Below are 25,705 nucleotides of genomic sequence, written 5' to 3'. Positions count from 1 at the left end.
AACGTGGCATTTTGTGATGGTCAAGGCCTCATACTGGAGCATTTACATGAAGTGATTTCAAAAATGATGAGACATTGCATTGCTGGATTGGTTTGAATCATGCATTAACAAACTCAATCACATACATCCCCATTAACCAATCATGAGCGTCTCTCTCATGACAAATCCAGTGGCAAAAATTTGTTCTAGAATATTATCTCATTCTGAGCACAAAAGATAACACACAAGCTATGATTAACCTGTTTTAATGTGTGCCAAATATTACACAAGTTAACATGCAACTTACACAGCAAGATTCCAGTTTCCACAGAACTCCAAAGAGATGTTTACATGTTTAGGTGCATTAGACAGTGTTTAAATAAGTTTTATTAAAAAATAAAAAGACATTCTAGGCAAAATCCAAGAGAAACAAGTCCTGCACAACTTAAAAATATCCACAAGTAATTCACTTCATGAGGGATTCGCAGGATACGCTTATTATGGATTGTGCCCCATGCCAGCATATTATATACAAAAGTAGAACTTGCCCTAAAATAAAAATCTTTTTTTTTTTTTTTACAAAATTACAAAAAGTAAAATGCTTACAAATCCTAATGAAATTGAACTGGGTTATTTGGGGTTTTTGGGGTTTTTTTTTTTACAATTTTAGAACTAATTTACAAGAAACTCGTATACCCAAACCAAAGCCCCCTTTTAAAAAAAATTAACATGTTGACCCCAGCAGGCCAAGGTAAATCCTGTAATGTGGTTAAAATTGAAGTTTTCTATTATATAACACATCTTTCTTCAGAACACATTTTGGAAAACTGCAGATAAAATGTGCAAAGCAAATATTTGCATAACTGTCCCCAAGAAAATGGCAGAATTGAGACAACAGTGGTTGGAAAATTTAGGAGAGTTAAATGCTATGGCATTGAAGGAAGTTTGGCCATTTACATTATCCAAAGCAGAATCAACCTAAGAGGAGGCAAAAGGTTTGCTGGTATTTTACAGAATAATATGGATGGGAAATTTTTTGACCATCCATCATAGCTCAGGGCAGAGCAAGTACAAGCATCAATAATGGAACATGGTTTACTAAAGGCTTTGGCATCATTTAAAAAGAGAAGGGATAGGCAGTTTAATGAAGTCTGATATTTCACAGCAAGGAGCTCTAGGCTCTCTGAAGAAACGGAAAATTAAGCTTAAGGAGGGAGCTGAAATGAAACATTCCAATTTGCATTTGGAAACTTTTGTATTTGCATATACACATTCTTGCATATTAGGTAGACTGCTTACATCATATATCCCACCCTTCAGGGTTCTTTGTATTTCAATCTGCAATCTGTCATGTAATTTGCCTTCCCGAAACTAGCTCTCATTGTACTGAAGAAAAATGTGCAAATGCTAAAGGATTCTTCTGCTGAAGGTGCAGAACCAAGTGTCTGGTCTTATGTTTGCTCCAGTTCTACAGAGAACAGAAAAACCACACAATGGGGTGCTGGCCTCAGAATTTCCTAAATACTACTTTTTCTTTCTTTTAAAAAACTCCATAAGCTTTATAGACTTTGTGGGTGTGAAGATATGTTCCGAAGTGAGTGAGGAAACACCTGCAGAAATCTCCGAAGCTACAGAATGACTAAGGATACTCTCCAGTAGTCAGAGCATAGGGCTTCCAAGCCCTTCACAGCTCCTTGCCCCTCCCAAGATAACAGAAGAAAATGCGCAAATTGTTGAAAATGACATAAATATGCAAAATGAATGCTTACTCTTTTTTTGTAGCTGCAAGAATTTGTTATTTTGGATCCAAAGGGATCTTTGCTTTCTCCCCCTTTAAACTGCAGTTCTTTTACCCATTGCCTTTAGCTGGGACTCTTGGGAACTGTGCAGGTGAGAAGCGGGTTAAGGTGCAATGGAAAGATCCGACTGGCAGAAATTCATGCACATTTCAGGAAGATCTGCACAAGAGAACTTCATGGTTGTGAGCTTCATTCACCATTACATTGCCATTCATATACTCCTACTGTGTACACCCAGTCGCTTTCAGTGTAACATTAATGTAATGTTGGGAAATGACTACAGAGATTAATAAACAGATCTGATCATACACACACAAAAAAACCCTTTCCCTAAACCTTTTGCTGTCCCAATAGCTTTGGAAGCTAAAAATATTATCCAATGTAAACAAAGCAAGTTACTGATCAAATCAACATTGTTGCTGCCAAAGCCTTTACAGGTGGTTTTGAACCAACAGGTTTAATTAATTCCTCTAAATATGTATCAATACTTCCCTTTTTAGAGAAAAACCACGCAGGAGATTGGTTGTATCTTAATGAAGTCTAAATGAGTGGGAAATAACAACAACACAGGTCTTTGGGTTATGTCAGTCACAACAGATATTCTGTGATGGTGTCAAACTTACCACATATTCTTAAAATAGGCATGCCGGCACTATATAAAATACAGGCAGTAGATGATTTGTGTAATCCTGGAGTACTAAAATAAAATAAAGTTAATCCTGTAAAGCCTCACTAACTTTGTAACTTAATGGTGACAGTATCAGCTTATTTATTTACTTATTTCATTTATACCCCACTTTTCTCCTCAATGGGGGGCCCAAGGGGCTTAAAACATTCTCCTCATCTCCATTTTATGTTCACAATAACCTTGGGCCCAGCAAACTTCAACGATGCAGTGGGCATTTGAACTGGGGTCTCCTGATCCTAGTCCAACACATTAACCACTACACCCCACTTTTTGTATTCCATCTCACTTAGCCTCTCTCAATCTCTGACAGAATCTACAAGACATTTTTTTTAAAGCAAAGACGAGTTTTGTGGAACTCTATGGCATTTATTCCCTTGTTATGTAGAAAAAGGATGCAGTAATCGAGCATGCTTAATGGCTAATTCCAACTTTATATTTTAACATAACTTTTGGACAATTCAGAGTACTTTTTAAACACCACTGATTTCAATAAGAAGGATTTAAGCATGTATTTTAACTGAAATTATTGAAGCATAAAATGCTTAATTATGGATTATGGCATAAATGCCTAAATTAAAACAATAAACCAGAAGAATCTTGATAACAGTAACAGATAAATTTCATAATGCTCCTTTAGATCATCATAGATCATCATCAATATCATCAACCCTTTGTATTCACCATCCATTAACAATGGATGGATAGATATTCACTAAGAGTACATGAAAAAAACTGGCCCTGGATAGTACCAGCATGGCTCCACTGCATACAGGACCAGAGCCATGTATTTTCATGGAAAAGTTACCTTTTTTAGGTAAGACATTTGGATTGAAAGCCAGCTGAAAAAACCTTAGTGATAGCATTTTCCAGATTGTGGCTATACATACAATAGATCTGAAAGTGGCAACCATCATGAGGCCATAACAGGGTTAGCTGTTATCATTTTGGATACCTTTTAAAAAGTGAAATTTAAAACTAAAATGAAAAGAGGCTTCTCTTTCTTGGAATCCATTTATATTTTTACTTGATATCTGATTTTCAATTGGTGACTGTCCATAACTGATTATACCTTGTGGCTGCAATTAAGGTCAGATACGTGATCACTGTTATTCAATACAAATTACAGGGGCACTAGTCAAATATTAGGAATACAAGAATAAAACTGCCATGAACCGTCAGCTGCTGATTAATAACCTGAATTTCTCACAGCTCTGGGGCTATTGATTATTAATGTATTAAAAGTACATAAAGACCCTACATTGTAGTAGTAGAAGAGCTTTTCCCCCATTAAAATCTCAACAGTGACAAATGCCTTGATGAAGACAATGAATGCTAACAGGGAAACTTTCTATAAAGATTAAGCTTCAAACTGGATCAAATGGACCAACTTAAGCTGCTGTAGCATAAGTAATATGACAGCTGTCAAGGGAGTCTGTGCACGATAAAACATTATCTGCTTCTCATCAACACTTTTCAAAAGGACGCATTCAGTAGGAAAACCACCACCAGAGTAACCATGCATTTATGAAATGGCAGAACATTTCATTTTGCTCCTTAAAATATTAGATCATTTATATCCTGCCCTTCCATGAATAAAACCGCCAGTCCAAATTCATGAATTGCTATCAAGCAAACCTCCTCTGTTTCACAGTAACTTTAGTTGTTTTCATAAAAAAACAGCTCTACGAAACTGCAGCGATCTGAAGGAATACTTTTGTGAACAATCTGTTGCCCTGCAGCCTAAGTGGAGAGTTGTGCAGCAAGAACTAGCAAGCCCCCGATGGACACAAATAAAAAAAGGTCTTGTCTGCCAAGAGAAGGGAAATCGTCCAGTCTATAGTTTTCAGATGGTTCATGTCTTTGCCCTCGTTGGCAGTTGCAGATCTGCACGGGCTGAACACCTTTTTCTGCTTTCTGCAGTACATTGAAAAGGTCACAGGACCAGACTCTTTAAAGGTTTCATCAAAAAACAGGGTTACTTTATACTCCAACATAAACTAAGAACATTTGCTTTGTTGGGATAGTATGTCTGAGGGGAAAGATTTAATCTTTCATAAACTGTCACCTCCCAGATCACTGCCCACTATGGTATACAAAAAAAGCAGCAATGATGAAAACGAAGACTAGACTCTGTAAAATTACAGCAATAATTCCCTTTTAACTCACAATTGTAAATCTGAGTTAACATTAAAGTTGTATTCTCCCAATCTATAGAATAACTATAGCTGGACAAGTCAAAAACTAAAAAGTGCCATGTGACAGTGGGATATCATTTAACTTCTGAGTTACAGTGGCCAAATGAATCAAAGAGTGGCAGATTAGAACCTCTTGCTGGAGTGAAATACATCCAATTCAGAGTTCTCACTGAAGCAGAGTATTACATGGCAGCGTAACTATATTAATTCTATAGCTTATACAACTTGACTGAGCAATTTCATTTCCTGAAGAGACTGCTTTGCTAAGGGATAATGTCACCAATCTGTCACCAGAACGTCCTCTTTATATATTTTTGTCCAGGGATGGCTCAGCCTCCCGCCCCGGCCTACCCACTCCAGGGCCCGACTTACCACCATCCCAGCAGAGCCGGGGCAGGCACAGCCGGGGGAGCCACGGCCAGGCCCGGGACGGCTGCCGCCGGAGCCAAGCACGGCAGCGCGGAGCCCAGAGCCGGGTGGCCCGAGGATGGGCAGCAGGAGGGGAAACAGCCTGATGTCTGGTGGTGCCAGAGCCGAAGGAGGGAGAGGGTATGCCAGCCGGCCTGGGGGAAGCCCCAGTGGTGCTCAGAGCCGGAAAGCCCGCCCCGCCACCGGCGTGAGGCCCTTGCGGCCGCACAACGTCGCCGCGGCCTGGGAGAGCGGTGGGCCATGGGGAGGGGCCAGGAGCCAGCTGAAGCTCGGTCAAGCGCAGGCCCCGCTCCTGCCAACGGCTGGAGGAACACCACAAGAGGCACTGCCCCAGCGCACCTGGCACCGGCCAGAGCCTGAGGGGCCAGTGCCTTGCCCTGCCCCGGCCGGAGCCAACAGGGAAGAGGGGAGGGATGCACCCAGCCCTACCAGGGCCTGGGGCGGGGGAGGGCTGGTGTGGCCTGCGGTGGCCCGGGTGATGGGTGGGATTGGCCTGGGGGGAGGGACCTAGGGTGGGAGGGCAGAAGAAGAGGGACGATGGGGATAAAAGGGGGTGGAAGACCTCTGGCCGGGGAGGAGAGAAAGGGAAGGCCGGTCCTGCAGTAAGGGCCGGTGCTCCTAAGGGACTGGAAATGTCAGAGGCCTGCCCTCTGCCCGCCAACCCCCTCTGAGGCCAAGAGAGGCAACCCCCCACCAGGCATGGCCAGCCAGCGGCCCCAAGCCAGCCATAGCAAGGTGGCCTGGGGTAATGGACCCACCAGACCTGCGAGGGCGCCACGGCGCAGCGACGAGAGGAAGTACCCATTGAGGGGGACCCTCACAATTTTACAGCAGGAATATGCCATGCAGAAGGAAAGGCTAACAAAAATATATGTATGTGTAATTTCCCCCCCAAACACATACCAATTGAGCAAACAAAGATGGTAAAGAAGCATAATCAGTCTCAGAGTTATAAGAAAGCTAATTAAGGTGACAAAGAACTATTCTTGCTGCAGTTTAGTAAGTCTTAGATGACAATTTGAGCATACCACAACGATAAACATATTCCGCATTTGGCAAAATACTACTTGCTTTACATTTGTTAAGAATGAGAACGTGAGACAGTAAAGACAAATTAAAGAGCAAAACGAAGAAGCCCCTCAGCACAAGGCCAGTGCAAGTGGCTCTGTTAGTGTCACTTAGAACTTTCCCTTGATTTATCATTTTGCCACACAAACTCCTGAAAAATGCCACTGTTAGTGAAACAGCTATTAAATAAAAAAGAGGCGAGGTACTCTTCCATTGTAAACTAATCTGAAAACAGGTGTGAGCTACAATATATATTAACCTTGATTAAGCAGCTTTGGTGAAGCTACAACCTGTTGGAAGAGGTAAACTAGGGAATTCCTCGAAGAGGGAAGATAGAAACAAAAGTATACTAATGACCTGTAACAACATTGACACCTATCAGGAGTTACCATACCCTGCTAGCCGAGATGTCATCTTTACTTTCTAAACTATGACAGAGAATTGATATAATAAATCTTATAGCACCAATTTAGTATATGGTTAAAATTACTATTTCCTTCAGTGTCAAGTAGTGAAAAAAACTGAAAGCACTTTTATCCAATGGATATTTACTATGGCTAAGAACCAAACATAACACATCAGAAATCTCTTCATTAGAAAATAGATGTAGTGTGCAAGGGATATAGTAGGACATATCTGTGGACATTTAATTACCTGTTGTAAAATGTGATTTTTTACAAGGGTTATTCATGTCTATTTTGGAAAGATGGTAGATTACTTATAATTAGAAGAAAAAGGGAAAAACCTGCTCAACAAGTCTTTGCTATCACTTTGCCACAACTAATTTCCTGCCACCATGAGAAATAAACATAATAAAAAAATAAAAAAATAAAAGAAATATGGAATCATTGGAATTCTAATTCAGTTTTCTGGGTTACAAAAAAGGTGTTTTTGGCAGAGTGGAGATTCCATCCCTGAATGAGAATATTTTATTCTTGGTATATAGTAGTTTGAAGTGGCACCAAAAGTGTACACTGTTAAATAGCTTATTAAATAAAATATCAGTTCTTAAATTAGAGCTCCTCCCTAACACACACTGTGTTTACTTAAAAAAAAATCTAATTCCCATTCAAGTACAACACTCACAGTTATCTAGATGATAAAATACCAAATCAGGGATTATAGTTTTTTTAAAAGCCCCTCTTTCATAACTCAGTTAAAACATCCACGTTAAAATTTTTAGTTTGCTTGACGTATTCTTTCGGCTGTGCAATTTCCAAGAAAATGTGCTGAACACCATTCTGAATTCCATCCTCTTCTTGAGCTGCTATGTTTTGTGCTATCAAACTGAGACGACAACATCAAGATAAAGTCTATCATAGGATTCCCTGAAGCACAGGATAAGAAGAAGACTTAGTAGACAGGATCCTGGGAGACACCAGTTAAACCAGGAGAATTCTGAGTGGGGAAGAAAAAAGGAAGAGATTTGTCTTAGATATTTATGCAATGTGTCTCCACCATAACAAAGTTGCAATGCTTACTCATGTCAAAATTTTAGGCAACCCCCAATACATGTACCAAACTGCAGCAGGCCAGAGCACTTTGCTTGGCATATGGTTCAGGTTGGCTCTCTTTCTTTCCAAGCAACCCAGGCAAGCCTCTGAGGTGCTGGCAGTGATGCTGGAGCTGCGGACATGGGAGAAGGTGACAGGCATGGCTTAAGCACCCCACTGCTGTTTGGGCCCATGCAGCCACCACCTAGTCCTAGCTGAGACAGTAGCAGCACCGCTGTTCTGGAAGAACCCTTGTCTCCCTGCCAATTCTGTTTGCCAGCACACCAGCATCTTCACAGACACACACTGCTTTTTTGGATCAGCCTCTCTGGAGGAAAGACAAAGCAAATCTTATCATCACAAATTTTTCTTGAGACAGAAATCAGCACTCACAAGTATCTGCCCTTCTTCAGCAATAGCGAATAAAAACCCATTGCCTCTCCTGTTTTATTTCTCATTCTTCGGAACTAAGTAGCAGCCATTATTATACCAACGAATTTTTGGAAGCACCAAAGGCTTTCATTTAAGAAGCAATATATAGTGAGAATAACCACTCTGAGAGAAACATATTGAGTGGGATCCAGCACCGTCTGAGGGCAAAGGAAAATGTACTTGGCACAGTGCTGCTTCCACAAGCAGTAGTGCAATGGCTGAAACAACACACAGCACTTTACCATAATTGTTCACAAAATAAATGTGCATATATAGCAATGGAAAGTACAACAGATGGTTCATATGATTTCATTCAATTTGGTTTTGAAACTGTACTTGAAGAAATACTTTGTGATACATCCTGCACATGTGGAAACTACAGCTGGGACATAATTGCTTTCACTTAGCACAAGCAAAGGAGTTAATTTTAGTACTTCCATTTGCACTAGGACCATTACGCTCACGGAAACCAAACAATGGCATTAATTTGAATCACCTTTATTTGCTGAGATAGAGAATTATTTTAGTCTATTAAATAAAAATTCAGCAATCTGCAGGCAAGAGGATGAAGGACGGTATCAGCTTGAATAGACTGTACCCAGAAACATCCACACTGCCATGTACGTCCTTGGTCCTCTTGACTGACCATCTGGCACAGGGAAGCAAGGACTGAGGGAAGTCTGGTCAACCTGACACCCGACAGGATGGAAACAAAGACGTTTGCTGCTTCTCGCCTTATACCAGTCCACTTTCCTCAGTCCCTCCCTCCCCAACAAGCAAGCAGCACGGCTGTCAGCATCAGCTTTCATTCTCCATCCATGTCCGACATAGATTGAAGGAATCTATAATCAATAAAGCTGTGTCATGATATCCCCACACCCATCTCTTCTTGACCTTGCCACCCACCCCAAGCTGGTTTACATTCCAGGCATAAGGAAATGTAGAGTTGGGAGAGAATCTTTCCCATAGCTTCTTTTCTGCAAAGAGATTTTGGTCAAAGATGACGTATCTCAGAGCTTACCATAAGCTCAGCACTCAAAAGGAAAATTATACTTACACAGAAACATTTATGATAAAGTTTGGTGCAGAACAGCACTGGCTGGTCTGCAAATTTGACTCCAAATCTAAAGAGACACCCAATGCAGAGATTAAAAGGATGATAACTAATTGGATTTGCCCAGTTAGTTTGTCTGGAAGCCAATGGTAAGCTGTCAACAAGAGAGCCAAGTTCATGTTTATACATTATACATGTTTATACATAAAGTCTCAAGAAGTCAGCTTGTTAGCACCAGAAGTTAAATGCATCTAGTGTTCTGTTTTGATCTAAAGGTAAAGGGAACCAAGTTTCCTTCTTTGTATCAGTATTTTTCTCTCTGACTCAGGTTGACTGAAGCAGAATATGCTTCAGTTTTGAATGCTCACTCTTCTCACAGAGTTTTAAACTATTAAGCAGCATTGGCTTCGTTTAATTCTATAATTCAAGAATGCTAAACAGCAATTTTATCAAAGCCTGCAAAATTAAAAAGAGAAAAGCTTAAGAAATCAATGCTTCTGCAGAAATCTACCTCTCTCTACGATCGAATAATGCCCCCAAATCTTTGCAATCAAAATGACATGATAAAAAGAGAATGGGAAGTCTTGAAGTGTGCCATATTTTTTTTAAAGTTAGCAACTGCCTTCATAAGACTTCCAAATGCCAAAACTATTTTGCTGTCCAAACAACACTTCTGTTAACACAAGTGCTTTGAAGTATTAGAAGAAGAAATAAAGTTTATGAAATCAGACTGCACTGATATGAGTGTCAATAAAGTCAGTTTGCCTTCTATTTCCTGTATCAGGGGATCTACACATGCTTGCATATTATATTTTCTAGATTTTCCCATCTCAACAAGAGAACCTAGGAGTTGAATGATTACATTTACGCTGTGTCACTAGCAGCAGACTAAACATATACTACTGGGAACACATAGCTATGATCCGCATTAAAGTTAAAAAAAAAAGTCGAGAGAGAAGAAACAGTTACCCAGGAGGAATCTCCAGTTAACTGGGCATTTTTATCCTGAAACAAAACTCTGGCTGAGGTTACGTTTTTCTTCAGGGAAACCAAAAGAGCCGCACCTTATTGCTGTTTGGCTGCCTGCCTCTTATATGCATTAGTACAGTGCTGTTGCTTTTAAAGATTCTACCTCCAGGGAATGCTTTCTATATCACCTTGTCAGTGAGGGGCTGTTATACAGGCTATGTGGACATGTCCCAAGACGCCACGTCGGCTCACACAAAGCTCCTGCAGAATCTGCTGGGCTTCACTGCTGACCCCATGTGAATTGAGAGCACAGCCCAGAACACACTCAACAAACGGGAAGTTTTCCCATGTTGGACAAGCTGCTTTTCAAGAGAACTTTTCTGTTACTGCAGATTACCTCACTGAGAAACTTCCTATAAGCCTCTAAGGCCTGCCAAGGGCCTGCCAGTAACACAGTTTTTAAAACATCTATACTAGTCCACAGGCCTTGTAAAAAAGGGATGTGCAGTACTTTGTAGCAACATTTTTTTTAAGTGCTGCATTTTAAAACTACCAGGAAAACTAACACAGAAGAAAATGGTGTTCTGCACTGCATCCTCATGTTAGATGGAAGATACATCATATACATTCAACTTTATCCCATATATGTTTAATTAGAAATAAATCCCAAGAAGTTCAATAAGGTTTATTCCAAAGGAAGAGTGGATAGGTTGGCTATTTCAAAGCAATTTCTGCAGCCGTTGAAGGAAAAGGCAATTCTCAGAGACTGAAGAAAACTTGCCTCAGTTCCCAATATTCTCTCTCTCACTCACTCTTCAATTTGTTTTTCATGGATTTTGTCATCTCATTTGTAAACATCAGGTTTCACAGGCAACACATTATCAAGGAGCCTCAAAACAACCTAAAGAATCTCTACTGTGGCAGAGACTGTCTAATGAAACGTCATGTCAATTTTGACTACTGTGATTTTCAAAGCTAACTGCTGTAGCACTGGAGCTACAAAGGAAAGGTTTTACACACTCTTATGTGATTGCACCAACAAATCATGTAGTTGCAATGCATGAGACGTCCAACTTTACACTATTATTACAAAAAACAAAATTAAGAAGGGGGCAGTAACAGCTCTAATCAGCCACACAAGAAAGGGGGTGGGGTTTGCAGGCAGCCTGTAGAGAAGAGCAGGTGGGAGTCAGCATGCTAATGCAGGCAGGTGGTCAATGTAAGGAGTAGCACAAGTGAAAATTTATTTAAAACTCTGTCGCACTGTCCCCCACCTCTTTACAATGATAGGTCTGTATCAATACCAATTCTTTTTTAAAAGCCTGTTTCTTAAATTAGTCAGCCTGATCTGGAGGAGGTTGTACTCCTCCCAAAATTTCATTGTTTAGGGTGCTTGTGGGATCTTGGGCATCAGCTGGAGCAGAGCCCCCAACCTTTTTGAGCCTGCAAGCACATTTGGAATTCTGGTGGGTGCAGCAACAAAAATGGGGGTTTTTTGCTGCACATTTTGGGTGCCACAAAATGGCTGCTGCAGGAGATGAAGCCAGTCACAAAATGGCTGCTACAGCTTACCTCCAGTCACATAGTGAAGATTCTTGTGCTGTGGAAGCTGTTTCTGCCAAAGCAATGTTATTAAAATTCAGCGCAGCCAATCACATCTGCAGTGGCCAATTAGATGCTCTGCTGGGCAAAAGCCCACCTGGCCCCATCCATTTTCTAAAAACACTTGGTGGACATAATTGTGCCCACGGACCCCTGAGCTAGAGGCTTGGTTGTTCTCTATTTCGCATAGCACACTTTATCAGCTTTGCCTGATGCACCAACTATGGCCATTCTTTGAAAAGCATGATTTCACCACAGTGACTCATTTTGATTACATCCAGGATAGACTATTGTAATGCACTTTATGTGGGGCTGCCTTTGAAAACTGCCTAGAAACGTCAAAAGTGGCAGTCATGCTATTTTCAGGAGCTGGATCATGTTAACTCCTGTGCTGAAAGATCTGCATTTGACCACCTTTTTGATTTGGGGCACAATTCAAAGCATTCTTTCTTACCTTTAAGGCCCTAAACAGATGGGGGTGTTTGAAGAACCACATCCTCACATGCTATCTAGCTTTACCAGTTAAGGTTTTCCTCCCAAGCCTTGCTTTCTGTGCCTCTGCTAACAGAGGTGAACCAGGTGGCCACTAGAGACTGGACTTTTTCAAAGGTAGGAAACCACTTGAGGGCCACTTTATGTCTACTTTAAGCAGAAGGCTAAAGCACTTATCCTTACCCAGGCTTTTTACTGGTTATTCCATCTTTTTTAGTTTTGGTAGCTTTCTTCTAGCCAAAGTGCTGTTTTGTGATTGCTGTTCCCTGTCCTCTGCTAAATCATTCCAATGCCATCTTATGGTGGTGGATATTGCTTTTATGCAGTGCTTTCTAGTTGTGACTTAGCACTCCATCTTTGATTTGAGTACTTCTGACCTGGTCAAAGGAGATCTACGTGCAAAGGAAAAAACTTTCATCTTGATGTGCTGCTCACACTGCACTTTAAACTCTGTCATGAGAAGATTTGAATGCATTTACTCCACAATTTACACAACATCTTTGTGTCCATACTGTGCAGGATCAGGTATTTTGGATTTAAGAGTTATATTGACAGAGTGCTTTGTATGAATATTTACCACTGATCCTGGTTCTGGTTATATAGATATGGTGATAAAATGTACTAACATACCTGTAAATGTAAGTTTACTATGTGTGTATACAAGGGTATGGTACTTATATGTTGAATCACTCTGTTGCTGATTTTAATCATACTTTTGCACTTTCATTCGTTGAATTAAATTATATACCGGTGTTCTATTCATTTGTATTACATTTGTAGCTATACTTAATTCACTTTTTCTGGTTCAATCTCTTTGGTTACCCTTTTTAAAAATGCCCCTGCCTGGTTCTTTGATAATAGTTATTCTTTGTTTTGTTATTGTAATGGTTTTATTGCTATATTTTAATTCAAGGTGTCTCAAACTGCTCTCTGGCCAATTTTTTTATAAATAAAATAAGACGCAAATGAACTGACACTGAAGGTAAGTTGCTTTTAATAATATGTTGAAATTTCTAAATGTTACATCAACTATTTCAATCAGTGTTTTTCAATAGCTTTAGTATACCAGAATCTGAAATACTTCCAACCCAGGCTTTATTTAGGGCTCACTCCATCTCTCTGGCATGCTTTGGACACTAAGTAAACAATCCAGGGAAATCTTTGGGGTATGAGAAAGGGAGAAGGATCAAAGCAATCCCTGTACACAGCTCAATAACATTTTTCTGAATTAATGACAAAGCACTGTGTCATTATGTCCAAACTACAAACTATGATTTGTTTTCTTTCCTCCAAACCAGAATGAAGTCATGGCTTGGAAATAAGGTTTGGAAAGAACAGGGTAAACTACAGTTTTGCTGTTTGCTGTTTACCAAGCATCAAAGCAGCAGACAAAATGAGAAGAGAACACAAGGGACCATGTGAATCTGAGTATTCCCCAAGCACAAAGTCATCCCCATTTTCTATCTCTGACCACAAGCAGGATCAGGTCAGAAAGCCATGTAACATTCTAGGTTTTCATATACTTTTCTTTGGACTAAGGGTGTTCTAATAAAAGCAAGCTTTACCTTGAATGTTTCTCTAAATTTGTCTGCATCTAAGACAAATCTTACAACTTACAACATTTGGTTTCATTCTCCAAATCACTGAAGCAACTCTGAAGCTACTCATCATGCCACACAGTTTAAGAAGAATACTCAAAAAGGTCAGAGTGAAATATTTACTTTTTTAGTATTCTGTGCTCTTGAGCGTGGCAACAACAGAAAAAAATAACTACGAAGACATGATTGTAAAGGTGGAAAAAATCCACACACCTTTTCTGACCCCCAGCAGGCAATCGGATTAGACCCTGAAGCATAAGATTGGATTAGTTTTATCACTGTTTTAGCCTGCCTAGCTACAAGTGTTATTAATGGTCATAACATTATGCTGCTCTTTATAAAAATCCTGCCACAGTGTTTATCTCAAAGACATTCTGCTGCACTGGCTTTGAATTCTTCTATGTGAAGATTTCATTATTTGATTGACACACATATAAAGACAAACAATTAGGAGGGCTATTCTTCCCCTACAAATGCTGTGGGGATTTATAAACATCATTAGGATTAATGGAAGATCTGCATGCAGTTCCTTCTACTTAATGAAACCAACAATAAGACCACAGATGAAACATACAGCTCTGGCAAATTTACAGTCAGCAAGCATCGGAACTCTCCTTACCTTCATGGTAGAAAGTAAGAAAAAACAAAAGGACTCCCATGAAGATGTTGCTTAGAAAAGTGACTACGCCACAGGTGATCCCTTCTGGAACAGGGTAGACTGTTTCCACAAAAAGTTCAAAGAATATAGGTACACTGCTGTTCAAGAAGACCCCCAGCAAAACACAGGATGTGTATAATGCAGCTGCGAACAAAACAAAAGCACAGCATGTTTATGTCATAATACAAATTACCAGTTCAAATGCTTAAACTCTTCTTCAGTTGATGCACCTATAAGCCCCTTATGGATGCATCTGTGAAGAGAACACAATATCTGATTTGGGTCTTCCAGATATTTTATATTGTATACCCTACATTTAGGTCCAGTTTCCCAAAAAACATTCCAGTTCAGCTAACAGATATGCTTTTGGTAGAAATTGTGGCTAGACAGTGTTTTTCTATCCCTCAGCCCAAATTTCCCTCCAATTTTGTTTGAAAAACTGAAAATGTAGAAACAGAAAAAATCCTGTGAAATGTTTTCTGTTTTGAATGCTTTTAAAGACAGTTTTATTCACTCAAAGTGCTTCCTAAGATATAATCCACAGCATTAGATGATTCCTGTATCTGCTGCAAAAGAGTATGATACCCAAATCCAGGATGATTCTTTGTACCTAGATGGACTTACCTTCATGAAAGAATATACAAGGTCTTTTTATTTGTTGATTGCTGCTAGACTAATATCTATTTTGATAGCGGAAGTCACTGCCCTAAGGGGGGGCACATCCTAAGCATATATGCTCAGAAGTAAATCCTATTTTATTCAAGGAGTTTTACTGTCAGACTAAAACAAACTCATGTGATTAGGTAAAACAGGGTTCAGCAGTTTTCAGGGCTCTCTTTTTCTTTAGTTCTGTGTATATTTGTACTTTGTTCAAACAAAGCTAAAACATTACAGTTTGGTTTCATAAACATTTCAAAACTTAATTAAATCAAACTACTAAATTTGTGAATTATGCAGTTATGTTCTTAAAGCAGTACAATAAGTTTAAGCTTGATAAACAGTAACTGTGCAGATATTTCAATTTTGCATTTCCCCCTCTTTTTCTTTAGGAAAAAAAAACAGGAGAAGGGAGCAATTAGGTTTCTCCACAGTTTCACAATTTCTGGAAAATTCAAATCTCTAGGTACACTGTATGTGGAAATGTTGTGCGTGAACTGGCCTTTGAAGTCCTTGGAAGAAAGAGAAGATACAAAGTATGCTCATAGAGAATAAAATGAAGAAGTGAGCTGAAGTATCTGAAGAAGTGAGCTGTGGCTCACGAAAGCTCATACCCTACCACAAATGTTGTTAGTCTTAAAAGTGCTACTGGTCTCTTGCTCTTTTCTAGAATAAAATGATTTTATCACCTCATTAACAGCTACCTATTCTATTTATTTCTACTTTTATCCTGCCCTTTCTCAAAGGAATTCAGGATTGCACGCATGGTGCCTCCCCTCCCCTCTTATCCTCACAACAACCTGCTAAAGAAGCTTAACTTGAATTCAGTGACTGCCGTAAGGTCACCCAATGACCTCTGTGATTGAGTGGGAATTTGATCTTAATCCAACACTCTTAACCATTATTTCACACTTGTGCATGTTGTCCCACGGTTGAACACGAAATATCGTAGACCAAGTCGGACCATTGGTTTACCTAGTTCATTGGCTCGCCTACTCTGATTGGCAGTGGCTCCCCAAGGTCCCAGGCAAAGGCGGCTTTTCTCAACATCTGCTACCTGTCCTCCTTTAGCCAGGAATTGAAACTGGATCATTCTGCATGCAAAGTATGTAACCCACCACTGAGCCATGGTGGTGGAGGAGAGTGCCCTCAAGTCATAGCTGACTTACGGTGACCCCTAGCAGGGTTTTCATGGCAAGAGACTAACAGAGGCGGTTTGCCACTGCCTGCCTCTGCCACTCTGGAGTAATTGGAGGTCTCCCATCCAATTACTAACCAAGGCCGACCCTGCTTAGCTTCTGAGATCTGATGAGATCAGGCTTACCTGGGCTATCCAAATCAGGGCATCAATGAGCCATGATCCCTCACTAATAGGGTTGCAGAAGTTTACTTGTATGGATTTAAAGATGTCTAGTCTACACCTCATTCTTGAAGCCACTAGGGTAGTTTCCGGTATAATAAAATGAAAACACATAACCTTTCTTTTTCAAATATGGCACACCAAACCATCAAACAGCATTCAACATGATCAGCATAAAAATGCCATCTAACCACAATGAGGCATTCCTAGTGTTGCCACAACCCCAGCAGGGAGGGGTAGGGTTCATCCAAGCTGGCTACGGATTTAAAAAGAGAAGCCAACAACAAGGAGGGGAAGCAGGAGCCCAATAGAGTAGGGGTGTCCTCTGGCCTGCGCCAGAGCCACGAGAAGGCAACAGGAGCCTGCAGAGTGTGGCAGGGGTGGCAGAACCAGCAGGAACTTGGACAGATCAATGGGTCTGGAGTTGGGAGCCAGAAGAGACATGGACTGACTGGCCTTGGAACTTTTAGGTTGGTGGGCTCAAGACGAGACTGGAGAAGGGCTATGAAAAATCTGTGGTGAGAACTTGGTACTTGGTAAAGAACTTGGTACAGAAGCAGATCAGACGAGAGAAGCCACCTCTCCCCCTCCTACAAATGACAAGGACTCTAGGAGCAGCTTCCTTTGGGGAAGGTTGGTTGGGCACAAAGATATATCTGTGGACACAGTGAAGTAGCCACAGCAGCAATTGATAGAGGGAAGAAGACACAGGCTGGCCACTGAGGAGCTGAAAAGGGGGCATGCCTATGGTCTGGAGGCATGGCTCATGGTCTGGAGCCAAAGGCAACAGTGACAGAGAGATAAAAATCCACAAGGGAGCATACATCTTTACAATTCTAATAAGCCAGCAAGTGGATCGTAGAAAATAATAACACTCTAGCAAACTCAAACTCAATAGTATATGCATAGTGCACATACAGAAGTATCCCTTACATAAAGATGTTGTCATGCTACTTCATTTAGCAGAAGATATGGAGAAGTTTACTTGAGAATGCATGCATACTCAGTGACAACGGTGCTGTAGCAATCAACCCCATATTCCTATCTATCCTCCAGGACTCTGAACCAATCCAGATGATTTAGGACTCGTGCAAATTCCCATTGACTGCAAGCCAATTACAACCGCTGGAATTTCACTGGATGGGAAGGGGTGAACTAGCCTCAGCTTAAGGAGCAGAAGTATAACTTCCCCTTCAGACAGGGATTTGGGTAGCTATGGATAACAGCGTAAGCTTAGACAGGCTTTTATTTTGACTTTTAGTTAAGATTTGGGGTTGGGTTAGGGAAGGAAACTTGTTTTTAGTAAATTAAACAGCACCCTGTTCTGTGTACAGGTTCTATGACAAGGGTCTCTGTGAAGTAAAGGAGTGGCCTGGAGTGTAAGATTTCAGCTGTGGTAAAAAGGTTAGAGTTGAACCTTAAATGCTGAGGAACGCTGTATGGAGAAAAAGGAATCTGTCCTCCCCTCCGTGTTTGTTTAACTAAAGACTTAGTTAAAAATATTAAATCACAGTGGGGAAAATGTATAACCTCTGGATACTGTAGCTGAGAGCCAGTTGTACATTCCATACTTAACCTATATAATAATAGCCAAGTGGCAAATCTCTCCGGATACTTAAATCCAGAGATTGGCGCCCTGAACAAACAAGGCAGATCTTCCTACACACTTGAAAAATACCTCAAGTTTGCAGAAAAATTTGAAAACTAAAAAAAAAAACACTTTACTGGGGTGACAAAAAACCCAAACAATAAAAGGAACTTCTGCAGCTTTAACTGGATGTTTTCAATGGCTGTTGCTAGGCAACCATAACAGTTTAGCCAGTATTCCAGGCTTGATTTCTGTCAGTAAAAGGTAGGGGGAGAGAGCAGGGCCCTTTTCAGTTCTCTTTTGGCCTTTGAGGGAAGACTCATTGGGGCCAGGCCCAGAAGCAACCACTGAGCAACTTGATATCACATGACTTGCATGACTCACCCAGGCCTTGTTGCTTGCTACTATTCAACAGTAAGCTGCTTAGTGGGTTTGAAGGAGAGAAGGCTGTAGGGAAAGGTGTGTATATGGAGGTTGCCAGGAGAAGGGAAAGAGGATGTAGTGTGGGGATGGGAATACAGGGTAAAGTGAAGTACCTCCCACAAGTCCTTGCAGATTGCCCACCATGCAGCTCAGTCAGCACTATGCAACCAGGCCACAAGGAAGAGGCTGCTTGGGGTGGAAGGGGGAAAGGTGAAGACAAAGGGGATGACAAAGGTGGTGGGAAGGAGACAAGGAAGCAGGAAAAGGGGAGAAGCTAAGGGGGCAGGAAAGGGAAAGAAGGCATGGTGGAGGAAAGGGAAATGAGATGCCCCTTGCAAGTCCCTGTGGGTCCTCACTTGTTTCACACTAAACCTTTACTGTGTTACACCTTATTTTCTGTAAATAAATGTTTGTTGTACAGTTCCACCTGTGTCTTGTCTTTCAAGTCCAAATAACTGTGTGAAAGAGGTTATACTTACCTCCCAATTAAGTACCATATTATTCTTTCAGGGACACAGATAAGAACCCTGTAGTAAACACAAAGCTTACATACTAGCAAGTTAAATAAAAGCTTTGGTCCCCTCTTTACTGACTGTGGACAACTGAGGGGGTTTACATAAATAAAAGGAGGGACTAGGGATAGTCTGGGATGGGAACAGCCATAAGTCCATATGGCATTTATCTCAGAAGTCTCCCTCGTCTCTCTCTCTCTCTCTTCTTCCCCCCATCCCCTCCTGGTTGCCACCACAGCCACCCTTCCACAGTAGCACACAAAAAGTGTATCTGGAAACAGATAATACAGGGCACGCATGGCCTACTTTACTCCCTCAGCAAGTATAAAAGAAAGCTGTTTGTACTGAACGATTTCATTATAACACAATCTAGAGTAAAATGGTTTCCAACTATAATCACTTCCAAAAATCTCTTGAAGGCCACCCTTGGTTTACACATCACTGATTGAAAGTTTCAGCATCTTTTAATTAGAAAAAGTATTATTTAATATTTTTCTTCAAATTCTGCTTATTACTGATACAGGAATGACAACTGCAATACATGATACCATTTGAGAAATACTATGATCTGCTGCAACTACAATAGTAAGATCTAGCAATGATTACAAGAGAGAAGAGCTTGCTGAAAAGCGGGGCTAAATGTATCCTTGAAACAAAGGGCTTGGTCCACATTGGAGTGGGAAAGTCTCTTCATGGCTTCACTGCAATTTTCCAGCAATTGCTTTGGGCTTTATCATAATGTCAGCAGCAACGGCAGTTCTTCTTCCCTTTGCACCAGCAAGAGAAACTGTCCCAATCACTGAACTGCTGTTTAATTGGATAAAAGAGGAGCCAACTAACTGATCTTGTTAAATCGTAATTTAATTATTTCATTCCCTTAAAAGCTTCTATTTGCATTAAGCCAAGTCAATAAAATGGACTGCATTATATTTTTAGTAATCTGGTGGGTTAAAAGTTATAATTTTAAGACAATAGGGTTGCACTTACCTGTAACTTGTTCATTGAGGTCTTCTGTGCAAACACACATGGAACTGTATGTATGCAGGCCTGCCAATCGGTAGGTTCTGTAGCTTTGAAACTGTAGAGGAGGATGCCCTCTACCTCCCACCCCCAAGTGCCTGTACAGGTGTTTCCTACCCAAACAACCCACACTCTGGGAGGGGCAGTGCCATCTACCCTCAATTTTCCCTAAGCCACTGGACTCTCCAAGGTAAATAGTGACGAGCATACAGCGGGTCAGGAGGGAGGGTATGTGTGCCTGCACAGAAGGCTTCAATGAACAACAGTTACAGGTAAGTGCAACCCTGTTTTCACTGTTGATCTTCAGTGCAGTTCCACATGGAAATTTAGCAAGCAACTTAACCTAGGAGGAGGGGTGATGGAAACAGAGACTGAAGAACTGCTTGAGCCACTGCTGCTTCCCTCGTGTCATTGATATTCAAGGTGTAGTGCTTGCTAAAGGTGTCTGCAGATGACCATGTTGTTGCTTTACAGATGACCTGTATGGAAATTCCTCTGATGAAAGCTGAGGATGATGTCTGGGATCTAGGAGAATGGGCATGAATCTCCAACAGACATGGTGAGTTGGCCTGTTCATAACAGAGCTTAACAGCCTGAACTATCCATCTGGAGATGATTTGAGAAGATGCCTTTGTCCCTTTGATAGCGGCTGCATAAGAAATATACAACTGTACCTCTGACCTAAAGGAGCCAGTGCAGTCTAGATAAAATGACACTGCCCTGTGCACATCCAGGGTATGGAGACCTTTTTTTCTGCCTCCAGTGTGGGAGATGGGAAGAAAACTGGTAATACTATTTCCTGGGAAGTGTGAAATTTAGATAATACTTTGGGAAGGAATTGGAGTCTAGGCCTAAGGACCACCTTCTCTGGATGTAACTTAAGAAAGAGTGGATCCATTCTTAATGTGGCTAATTCACTCATGTGTCTAGCCAACGTGATAGCCACTAAAAATATCACTTTAATAGAGTTTTAATGGGGAAATTACCAAAGGTTCAAAGGGTCTGGACATTAATTTGAAAAATACCAGGAATAATTACCATTGTAGTGTTATTGATTTCACTGGTGGGAACATATTGCAAAGACCCCTGAGGAATAGCTTTGATGTGTAGTGTGCGAAAGGCATGAAAAGTAGATATAGCAGCTAAATGGACCCTAACCTTCTTAAGTTCTAGAGATATTGCAACATGGAGGCAACAGTGCATGTTGGGGGGGGGGGTGATACTCTAGTGTCTAGCCCAGCTCACAAATGTGTTCCACTTTCTAGCATATGAGAGGTTAAGAATTAGTTTTTCTAGCATCCAAAATTACTTCTACTACTCCAGCTGAAACATTTGTTTCTATGGGGAAATTAACCATGCTGTGAGTCTCAATCTGGGTATATTGTGATGTTTTTGTCTTCTGTACTGTAATAGATGTGGTGGAGAAAGTGGAGATAGTTGTTTCTGGTTAGAAGCAAAATCACAGTTGACATGGACAGAGCAGTGCTATTAATATGTATCTGGTTTTGTCTGTTTGCATTTTACTGATCACTCTAAGAATCAGTAGTAGAGGTGGAAAAGCATAAAATTGGTGTCCTAACCATCTGATCTGCAAAGCACCCCCCAGAGAGTCTGGATCAGTTCCTCATCTGGAACAAAATAGAGTTGCCTTGCTGTTTTTTCTAGCGGCAAACAGATCTATCTCTGGCAAGTCCCAATCTGTCCTATGTAACAGTCCTTCAGAAACCACCTGTGCATGGTAGATCCCAATCTGCTCAGTCTGTCAGCTATAACATTTGATGTGCTGACAATGTGAACCACTTGTAGGGAGACTCCATGTAGTACAGTACAGTCCCATATTATCATGTACTCCTTGCAAAGGGTCTTCGACGTAGTTCCCCCTTGATTGTTTAAATAAAACATAGCTGTGCAGTTGGTCTGTAGTTCCCCCTTGATTGTTTAAATAAAACATAGCTGTGCAGTTGGTCTGTATGTATTTGGACCCTTCGGTTCTCCACAATATTTGCAAAGGAGGTAAGTACATAACGTAGGGTTCAGAATTCCAATACACTGATATGCAATTTCTTTTCTCCCTCCAACCAGGTACCATGCACTGACACTGGTTGGCAATGAGCCCTCTCAGTCTTCCACTGAGGCACTGGTGATGACACTGACATCAATTTCCAAGAATCCAAGCTCTACTCCCTTAATCAGGTGAGTATCAGAGAGCCACCAACTCAAGAACTTGATCACTGATCTTGGAAGCGAGTACTCCCTAGCCTGTGAATGTATTGCAGGCTTGTGAACTGACAGGAACCAAATCTGAAGTTGTCTCATGAGTAGCCTTCCTAAAGGTATCACAGCTGTAGTTGCTGCCATTAACTCTAGCAAGATCTGGCTTTTTAGGACTGGCTGAAACTTAACAGCATTAGACAGAGCAAACCAGTGCCTGTATTTTCTGAGGCTTCTTGGTGGAAAGAAAAGCTCTAGTCTGCGAAGCATCCAGGATGGCTCCTATGAACTGTATTTTCCTGGAAGGAATCAGGTTCAATTTACAATCATTAACTACCAGGCCCAAGCTTTTACACACCTTTAATCTTAAAGTGATGTAGTTTTGTAAAATCTCCCTGGACTGGACTGTAAGAAGCCAATTGTCCAGATATGGGTAAATTAAGCACCACAGAAATACATTTAATGAATTCCCTAGACACCATGGCTAAATCAAAAGGTAACACTTGATATTGTTAAATTTGTCCTCCATATTAGAATCTCAGATACTTCCTGTGAGACTGATATATTGAAATGTGGAAGTAAGCATCCTTCAAATCAAGGACTACAAACCATGATCCAGGGGGTAGAAGCTGAAGGACCATGGGGAGTGTGACCATTCTACATTTTTGAACTTTAACACACTTGTCTAGTTCTGTAAGGTCCAGAATGAGTCTAGAACTCCCATCCTTCTTACCTCCCAGAAAGAACCTTGAGTAGAATCCGAATTGGGATTCTTATTGAGGAATTTGTTGAACTACTCCTTTATTAATAAGTGCAAAAAGCTCATGTGCTAGGTCAGGTGATGTATTGCCCCACAGACCTACAAAGGAGATTTAGACATGAAGAACAATTAAAATCAACTTTATAACTGAATTGAACTATTTCAAGTACCCATGCATCTGCGGTGATGGCTCTTCAGCCTGAAAGAAAATGGACGAGTCTGTTACCAAAAACCACTAGGGTTTCCCCTCCTAGTCAGAACAGTTGTTCCTGAGTTTGGAATGGGTCCTTACGAGCAGAAGCTAGAGTGCCCTGTCTTGGCTTGTGCAAGGATTTTTTCCTCTGGTGCTGAGGCTGTACGCCATGGGACAAGTAATGATGAGGATACTGCTGGTACTGATGGTAAGATTGATACCTAAATTGACATTCTCTATGTGACTGGTATCTGCTAGTGGCCTTGTTTCCTGGCCGTTGTAAGGGAGGCAAGACTCCGTATAAGCTGGCAGTCTGACAATCTTAATGCTTCTGAAACAGGTACTCATCTGTCTTAGCTAAGAACAGGGTCTGGCCCTTGACTGGCATGCCTTCTACCTTGTTCCTTGTTTCTATTGGTAGTGCAACAGAATGCAGTCATGCATGTCTTCCAAGTACTATAGATGATGCCAGTGCCCCTGTGAAGGAGTCAGCTACATTCTGCCCTGCATTAATCTGTTGTTTTGAGAGGCAAATTGCCTCCTCTTGGATTATTTTGGCCAGTGCTTTTTGATCCTTAGGTAAACGATAATTGAATGCAGTCATTTTCTTCCACAGAAAAATCTGATAGGCTCTCATTATCAAAAGAATAGTTTGCCATTTTAATATTGAAAGCCGAAGATGCATACACCTTTTTTTCTAGCACATCCAGCTTTTTACTTTCCCTGTCAGCTGGGTCAAATGGGAACCCTGTCTGTATCTAGACTGCATCTCTTCTGTAACAAGAGAAGAGGGCAGTCAGTGGATGGTTAAACAAAAACATGTTGAGATCAGAGACAAGACTCTTGATGCCGACTCCGAGGGGTCCATAAAAGCTGAATGTTGTTGGATCTGAGTCAGGTATGTTGAATCTGATGCTCTTGCACTTGGGTTCAAGGCGGTCGACTGCACTGGCTTATATCGATCTGTAAGGTTGCCGCTGCCAAGGGAGCTTCTTCCATCAAGGGCTGGGCTTTCCATCTGCCTGGCCCCGCCCCTTGCTGCTCCAGCCTACAAAGGTTGTTGTAGCCAGAGGTCTGCCTGCACTGCTGCTGTTGCCGCTGCCAAGGGAGCTTCTTCCATCAAGGGCTGGGCTTTCCATCTGCCCGGCCCCGCCCCTTGCTGCTCCAGCCTACAAAGGTTGTTGTAGCCAGAGGTCTGCCTGCACTGCTGCTGTTGCTGCTGCCAAGGGAGCTTCTTCCATTAAGGGCTGGGCTTTCCATCTGCCCGGCCCCACCCCTTGCTGCTCCAGCCTACAAAGGTTGTTGTAGCCAGAGGTCTGCCTGCACTGCTGCTGTTGCCGCTGCCAAGGGAGCTTCTTCCATCAAGGGCTGGGCTTTCCATCTGCCCGGCCCCGCCCCTTGCTGCTCCAGCCTATAAGACTGCTGCTAGGGGACTGCTCGCCTTGTTACTGTTTATTGTTTTTATACCATGTGTGTTAGTTATTGTAGTCTATGTTGTTAATTTGGTAGGGTATTGGGATTTTATGCATGTTTTATAGCTTAGTCTGTGATAGTTGGTGGGTTGTTGATTTTGCGAGGGTGGTGGGTTAGCACTAAGATCATTGGTGAGGAGGCCGGCTTGGGGTTGGGGATCCCAGTGATCCGGGGACATGGGAGGTATGGTAGTGGGAGCAGATTATGGAAGGGAAGGGCATTGAGACATGGTACGGCTCGGTGCCCTTCCAATCTGCGTCCCATCCCAAGATATTCTTGTTGTGGGGCTAGAATATACCACTCTCCGACACTGGCGCTGTGCAATGCCAGGTCCATAAATAATAAGACCAAAACACTGCAAGATTATCTTGCAGCATTGAATGTGGACCTGGCTTGCGTCACCGAGACCTGGGTGAGGGAGGGCGAGACGGTCGCTTTGAAAGAACTAGCCTCCCCAGGTTACACGGTCCTCCACCAGTCCCGGACAAGTGGTCGGGGGGGAGGCATGGCTTTGCTCATTCGGGAGTCTTTCTCCTTCAGACCACTCCCCACCCCAAAAATTACTGGCATTGATTGTGTGGGCCTAGCGTTGGATGCCGAGGAGAGGTTGGCAATATGCGTGGTGTACCAACCGCCTACTGCACCTGCATCTTCCCTGTCTGGTCTCTTGGAGGCGGTGGCCAGCTGGGCCTTGGAATTCCCGAAACTTTTGGTTCTCGGGGATTTCAACGTCCATGCTGACGACGATGCCTCCACGCAGGCCATTGACGTGGTGTCCTCCATGGCGGCCCTAGGACTCTCCCAGTTTGTTTCAGCTCCCACGCAGCAAGCAGGTCACACGCTGGATTTGATTTTAGGGCAGGGATGATGGTGGTCCTTGATGCCTATGATGCAGTGCCATGGTCAGATCATTTTGTCCTGAAGGCTCATCTGAGCATGCCACTCCTTTCCCGGGTGGGCGGTGAGCAGATTTACGCTCGCCTGTGGAGACTTATGGATCCAACTGGTTTCCAGGCGGCTCTGCGGGATCCGATGCCCCCTGGCAGTACGTT

The 25,705-nt window shown here is 41.9% G+C and overlaps 1 protein-coding gene across 1 annotated transcript in view; it reads right to left on the bottom strand.

The window, feature by feature from the left end:
• Window positions 1–229: 229 nt before the first annotated feature.
• SLC49A4 (solute carrier family 49 member 4) overlaps window positions 230–25,705 on the bottom strand; it is a 132,502-nt gene continuing 107,026 nt past the window's right edge. Inside the window, exons 8-9 of the mRNA XM_054971282.1 lie at window positions 14,418–14,600; window positions 230–7,556 (exon numbers count right to left, since the gene is read on the bottom strand). Coding sequence (XP_054827257.1) covers window positions 7,441–7,556; window positions 14,418–14,600 — 299 coding nt within the window. The 3' untranslated portion in view covers window positions 230–7,440. The remainder of the gene's footprint in view (window positions 7,557–14,417; window positions 14,601–25,705) is intronic.

Source organism: Eublepharis macularius, chromosome 2 (genome assembly GCF_028583425.1).
Source record: "Eublepharis macularius isolate TG4126 chromosome 2, MPM_Emac_v1.0, whole genome shotgun sequence".
Taxonomy (NCBI): Eukaryota; Metazoa; Chordata; class Lepidosauria; order Squamata; family Eublepharidae; genus Eublepharis; species Eublepharis macularius.
Note: the sequence above shows the minus strand (reverse complement) of the source record. Positions and strands in the feature narration are given on the sequence as shown.